Genomic DNA, 7,319 nt, shown 5'->3' on the forward strand with positions numbered 1-7,319 from the left:
TATATATATGTATGTATATGTATATGTATATATATAAATATATGTATATATATATATATATATATATATATATATATATATATATATATGTATGTATATATATATACATATATACAGTATATACACACACATTATATACATACATATGTATATATATATATATATATATATATATATATAATATATATATATATATATATATGTATGTATATATATTTTTTTTTTTTTTTTTGGGTGGGGGGACTTAAGAAGAAATTTGAGCAAAGTAAAAAATCGATAAATGTTTGTTATTCTACAACATAAAGACTTTTATGGCCTGCTTGGCTTTGACGAGAATTAAAATGGAATGTTGCCAGACGGTCAGGAAGGCGCAGCTGAATATTTTTAATTGATTGAAAATATCCAAGTCGTTCTTTTTACAGTAAATACAGATAAAAATTATCAAAGTTATTCGAAATGAACTTTGGTCTTTACTGCATGGCCACAACACCTCAAATTTCCCACTTCCTTCTCACATCTCATTCACATTTCTTATTCATAAAACATTTGATTACACACACTAGTCACCTCTGCCCTTGTTTCTGGTAAGTGTGTGTGCATGTGTGTGTGTCATAGTCATCTTAGCAAATAAGCCCAGCCCACCTTTCTTTACACACGGAGAATCACTTTGATGATTGTGTTATAAATAACCCTGTGCAACTTAGCGTGACAAAAGTAAACCAGTAAGGAGCAGTGAGTACTTTCAATATTTATTGTTATGAAAAACAAAATATATTTACATTAAAAAAATATAACAGATTTTGACAAAAGTATCTGCTTGGCAGACAGTTGAACTAGAGGCACTACCTCGACTACACGGTACAATGAACTACTGCAGTACTTGTTACGTCAACATTCAAATATTAGTAATATGTGACGTCAACATTCAAAAAATAATGTGTGACAACATTCAAATATGAATATGTGTTGTCAACATTCAAATATTAATATGTGACATTAACATTTAAATATTAATATGTGACGTCAACATTCACATATTAATAATGTGTGACGTTAACATTTAAATATTAATAATATGTGACGTCAACATTCACATATTAATAATGTGTGGCATTAACATTTAAATATTAATATGTGACGTCAACATTCAAATATTAATATGTGACGTCAACATTCAAATAGTAATATGTGACGTCAAAATTCAAATAATGTGACGTCAACATTCACATAATAATGTGTGACATTAACATTTAAATATTAATAATGTGACGTCAACATTCACATATTAATAATGTGTTGCATTAACATTTAAATATTAATATGTGACGTCAACATTAAAATATCAATATGTGACGTCAACATTAAAATATCAATATGTGACGTCAACATTCAAATATTAATATGTGACATCAACATTCAAATGTTAATATGTGACGTCAACATTCAAATATTAATATGTTACATCAACATTCAAAAATGAATAATGTGTGACATCAACATTCAAATATTAATAAAGTGTGACATCAACATTCAAATATTAATAATAATTAGAGTTTTGTCATTGGCTACACAAAAAAACGACATTTGTCCGAGTCCTGAGGACAGCACGTCATCCGTTTTGTTATGTGCCTTCCGAGACCTGTGAGCGCATGCCAGTGCAATAGTTCATCATAATCATGAACAATAACGTCTTCATCTTTACGGTTTGTGCGTTTCGTGACACAAAGTCATAATTGGGAGTAGAAAAATAAAGTCCTAGTTTCAAAATAAAAGTCCCAGTTTCAAAACAAAAGTCATAAGTTGTAGGGAAACTCTTTGAGGAAGTCGTGCACCACGTTGGTGAGCGGCAGCTGGGACAAGGCGGCGCCTTCGCCACAGAGCTCCATGACGCGGCGCCGGCACAGTTCCTGCAGCGTGGGCTTCCACTTCCTGTACGGCGCCCGCAGGCTCCGCCTTGGCGAGCGCGTGTAGTGCTCCAACATGGCGAAGAGCGAGGCGAAGGCACGCTCGTTGCCCGCCAGCGAGAACTTCTGCCGCTTGTAGTCAATGCGCACGCTGACCGGCCCGCTCTTGGCGTGATAGGACAGCGTGAAGAAGACGTCCGCCTGCCGGCTGTCCCGAATCAGGAAGCTGCCCGGCGCGGCGTCACTCAGCAGGCGGTGGGCCTCGTCCACGCCCAGAGGACCCCAGTAGAAGCCGCTCAGCTCCAGCTGGGACGCCGTGTCCATGATGATGCGGCAGTCCTCCTTGCAGTTGAAGGTGGGGAAGTGCGTGCGGTACTTGGACACCAACTTGGGCTTGGCGCTCAGCACCTCGTCCCGTCGCCCAGGCTGCTCCCCGTCTGGCTCCTCGTCCAAGGAGCAGCTGGACGAGTGGAGCTGGTCTTCGACCGCGCTGTTGGCTACCATCCTCCAGGACCTTCGCCCATCGCTGACCCCCTGAGGGACACCACAGGTCAAAGGTTAGCATCACACCACCTGACCTTATGACACCATTTTTCTTTCAGTGCCACAATCTGGACATGGTAGGTACAAAAACAAGTCATACCAGAATTTTGTCAAACCAGAATACTGTCAAATTCAAGTCCGTTCCACTTTCAAAACTCCCCCAAAAAATCTATTTAAAAAACTATTTAAAAATGGTACAAATCCATTACAAAAACAATTTTAAAAATTGTGAAAAATCTATTACAAAAACAATTTATAAAAGGTAAAAATCTATTACAAAAACAATTTAAAAAGGGTGAAAATATATTACAAAAACATTTTCAAAATGGTTAAAAAAATATTTCAAAATAGTAAAAATGTATTTCAAAAACTATTTAAAAATGGTAAAAATGTATTACAATTTTTTTAAATAAAAGGTAAAAATGTATTACAAAAACATTTTAAAAGTGGTAAAAATCTATTACAAAAACAATTTAAAAATGGTTTAAAAAAATCTATTACCAAATTAATTTAAAAATGGTAAAAATCTATTACAAGAACAATTTAAAAATGGTGAAAATCTATTACAAAACAATTTAAAAATGGTAAATAAAAAAAAAAAATTCAAAATAGTAAAAATGTATTTAAAAAACAATTTAAAAATGGTAAAAATCTATTTAAAAAAACAATTTAATAATGTTAAAAAAATCTATTACAAAAACTATTCAATAAATGTAAAAATCTATTACAAAAACTATTTAAAAATGGAAAAAAAACCTATTAAAAAATGGTTAAAAAAATATTTTAAAATGATAAAAAATCTATTACAAAACAAATTTAAAAATGGTAAAAAAATATATTACAAAAACAATTTAAAAAAGGTAAAAATCCGGCGACTGAGCTACCATTTTTTAAATTCTATTTTTATTGACTTTTTTTTAAAGTGCAACTATAAAAAATGTTTAATAGATTTTACATTCAAAAATGACAGAACTTTACCGTTACGTTTTTGGTTGTTCTTTATTGGTTTTTACCGTAAAATCTACTGCTTTTTTTTTTTTTACAGTTATTTGAATACATTTTTTTTCCAATTTGCAATAATTCCAAGAGAAAACAAGTACAATTGTTTGACTTTATTTTACAACACACTGTAAAACCTTTTTTTTATCGACTTTATGGGGAAAACAAACTGGTCTTTCAGTCACCAGAATTTTACCGTAAAATTTAAGGTGTTTTTTTTTACACCAAATTACTGTAAAATTCGAAATTGGTACTTTTTTACCTTTAAATTTATGGCAGTTCTTTGGTTTTTATCCTAAAATCTACTGCCTAATTTCAGTTATTGTAATCATTATTTTAAAAGTGCAGTAATTCCATGTGAAAACCACATTCTATTTGACAGTAAAATTCTGCCCACTCTTTCTTTTCCACTTTTTACCGTAAAATATGACTTAATTTTACACCACAATGTAAAACTTTTCTTTATTGACTTTACGGTAAAAAAATAAACAACCTGCGAGCTCAGTCGCCAGAATTTTACTGTAATTTTTAAAACATTTTTTACACGGAACTAATTTATATGAAAACCGCTACGGCTGTGTCTTTAACAAGAAAATTCTGGCAACTGAGCAGCCAGTTTTTTTGTTTTTACTGTAAAATCTTTTTTTTTTTTTAATTTAACGATGAACTGTAAAAAAAAATGTATACAATTTTACATTAAAAAAACTGGTAGTTCAGTCACCAGAATTATTTTTTTTTACCATAAAATCTACTGTCTTTTTTCCACAGTATTTTAATGCATTTGTATGAGAGTTTTTCTGCCAAATTATTGTTAAATCGGTACCACATTTTTATGATAAAATTGTGGCGACTGGGCTGACATTTTTTTTTTTTTTTTCACACTGCACTATAAAACTTTTTTTATAGACTATATGGTAAAAAATATAGTCAGTAAGATTTTATTTAAAAAAAAAAAAAAGGTCGCTCAGTCGGCAGATATTTATGGTAGTTCTTTACACGGAATTACTGTCAAATTATAAATCTTTTTTTTTTTTGATGATAAAATTCTGCTAACTGAGCTGCCCGTTTTTTTTTCTTACCGTGAAATTATCTTTTTTTTTTATTAACACTACATTAAAAATTTTTTTTATCTCAGTCGGCAGAATTTCATCATGAAATTTACAGTAGTTTTTACACGGAATTACTGTCAATTGAAAAACACTACCACTTTATTTTGGCGGTGAAATTCTGGTAACTGAGCTGCCAGATTTTTACCTTTAAAATCTACTGCTCTTTTTTTTTTTTTTACAGTTTTTTTAAACAGAGTTTTATGGGAGTTTTTTTTTATTCGGGTAAAATAAAAAATTGGTACCACTTTTTATTTTTACAGTAAAAGTCTGAGCGACTGAGCTGCTAGTTTTTTTTTGTCATTTGTACAGTGCAATACAGTAAATAAAATAAAAAAACAGTGCCACTTTTATATGACGAAACCAAAGGATTTCTGGTACGAATCCTCCGTCTGTCATCCTATCGTCACTGCCGCTGTGTCCTTGAGCAAGACATTTCAGCCACGTACAGTAACCTCAAACTTTAGGACAGTTTGTGGCAGGTTTTCTTAAAAAAAACCTGATTCTTCACATTACTTTCTTGGATAAATCAATCAATCATTGAAGGGGCGGCGTGGCGAAGTTGGTAGAGTGGCCGGGTCAGCAATCGGAGTGTTGCTGGTTACTGGGGTTCAATCCCCACCTTCTACCTTCCTAGTCACGTCCGTTGGGCAAGACACTTCACCCTTGCTCCTGATGGCTGCTGGTTAGCGCCTTGCATGGCAGCTCCCGCCATCAGTGTGTGAATGTGTGTGTGAATGGGTGAATGTGGAAATACTGTCAAAGCGCTTTGAGTACCTTGAAGGTAGAAAAGCGATATACAAGTATAACCCATTTATCATTTATTATAACTAAAAGGTGATGATAACCATAGAACCAGACACCAACTGCCACATAGGAAAGGATATATATATATGTATATATATATATTTGTAGCCGTACAATTGACCACTAAATGGTAACACCCGAATAAGTTTTTCAACTTGTTTAAGTCGGGGTCCACTTAAATTGATTCATGTTACAGATATATACTATACTATATACTTTTATTGCGGTTTTGAAGGAGGATAGAGATGCCCTTTCTTTTACACCTGTTGGGAGCGCATTCCACTCAGAAGTATTTTCTGGTTCTTGGTGTGACACTTCCATTCAACATGATTCTTTATTTGTATTTAAATCATCATAACAAACATGTGAGTTTTTCAAAATCGATTCTTGAATAGTTTTAATTGAATCAGAATCTTAATTTAAAAAAAAAAAGTTAGGAAATAAATACAAAAATCTACTAAAACTTTTTTGTTTTGTAAACATCCAATCACTCTTTTGCCTTTGAAACGTCAAATATTCACAATAATGGTCTCACTGACAGCTGTCAATCACAACGTCTCATAGTAGGTGTACCCAATGAAGTGTCCACTGCATTTAATTTTAAAACCACGCAAACACGACAACAAAGTGTGTGGACAACACACGCAAACACACACACACACACACACACTCACACGCACACACACACACACTCTCTCTCTCTCTAAAACAGCTGGAAAAAAGTGCGCGCGTGTCTGCATTACGTACGTTAAAAAAAACATAAGGTCTTACCGTTTTGGTTTCGCTTTCATCCAAAACGAGCTATCCAGGTAAAAGTGTGTGTACGCATGCGCGTATGCGTGTGTGTTTCGTCTGTTGAGAGACTCCGGCACGGTCGAGGGCTCTTATAGTGTCTCGCCGCATAAGCCCCGCCCACTGGGGGCGTGTCCTCAGACCGAGGGCGAATGAAATGAAAGTGAAACTGCTCGCTGGTTTCACGACAAGCGGCTGCAGCTTCTGAGAAGAGTCGGAGCGCGTGACGACGTGACCATCTGACAACGTGTCGTTACAATAAATGAGATTTATTGGAGCATCTCTGGTCGTGTTTACATCACGTCCTTCCTGCGATTAAAATAATAATAAATATATATATTTTTAAAGTTCTAATTATGTAAAATATTCTGAAAATAAAATAGCATTTGTTATTATTTTTCTTAAATGAGTCAATCTAACCTCCGCACTGTTATTAATTACAATTATTATTCATTACAATTAGGCCCTGCGATGAGGTGGCGACTTGTCCAGGGTGTACCCCGCCTTCCGCCCGAATGTAGCTGAGATAGGCTGTAGCACCCCCCGTGACCCCAAAAGGGACAAGCGGTAGAAAATGGATGGATGGATGGATGGATTAATTACAATTAATCACCTGTGGTTACCTGATTATAAAATGAATTGTTTGGTTGAATTTAAGTTTATTTCCAACATGCAGTTTCAATTTGACACACCACATATTTTACACGGTTTAATGTTTTCACTTGACAACACAAATTAAATATATTTTTTATTTCTGAATGCTATTGTCAATTATTACTAGTTTCACATTGGTTATATATATATATATATATATATATATATATATATATATATATATATATATATATATATATATATATATATATATATATATATATATATATATATATATATATTCGTCTTTGTTTATATATATTTGTATATTCATCTGTTACTGCATGGTGATGATGCAATGACAGAGATGCCTAAGAGTAATAGACACAGACTTTGTGTCTGCTGTGGCGCTCTGTGCTGTCTGCACTATGTACAGTAATTACAGTGAGTACAGTATGTACAGTGCATGCAGTGTGTGCATCATTATGTGATCAAATATCTATAGGTTTCATTTCTGGGGAACAGGCAGACATGCAGATGGGAGGGTAACTTTGTTCTAGAAGCGTGCAGAGAT

The 7,319-nt window shown here is 33.7% G+C and overlaps 1 protein-coding gene across 1 annotated transcript; it reads right to left on the reverse strand.

Moving 5' to 3' along the window:
• Positions 1-638: 638 nt before the first annotated feature.
• Positions 639-6,207, reverse strand: socs1a (suppressor of cytokine signaling 1a). The gene is made up of 2 exons (XM_062050508.1): positions 6,131-6,207; positions 639-2,438 (listed from the first exon to the last, which is right to left on the reverse strand). The coding sequence occupies exon 2, from the start codon at positions 2,406-2,408 to the stop codon at positions 1,794-1,796; it is 615 nt and encodes a 204-aa protein (XP_061906492.1). The 5' UTR covers positions 2,409-2,438; positions 6,131-6,207; the 3' UTR covers positions 639-1,793.
• Between the last annotated feature and the right edge of the window lie 1,112 nt (positions 6,208-7,319).

The sequence above is a fragment of the Entelurus aequoreus genome, linkage group LG06 (genome assembly GCF_033978785.1).
Source record: "Entelurus aequoreus isolate RoL-2023_Sb linkage group LG06, RoL_Eaeq_v1.1, whole genome shotgun sequence".
NCBI classification, from domain to species: domain Eukaryota; kingdom Metazoa; phylum Chordata; class Actinopteri; order Syngnathiformes; family Syngnathidae; genus Entelurus; species Entelurus aequoreus.

Excerpts from the sequence above, each read along its gene's own strand:
- socs1a (XM_062050508.1), bottom strand. The coding sequence starts at position 2,408 with ATGGTAGCCAACAGCGCGGTCGAAGACCAGCTCCACTCGTCCAGCTGC.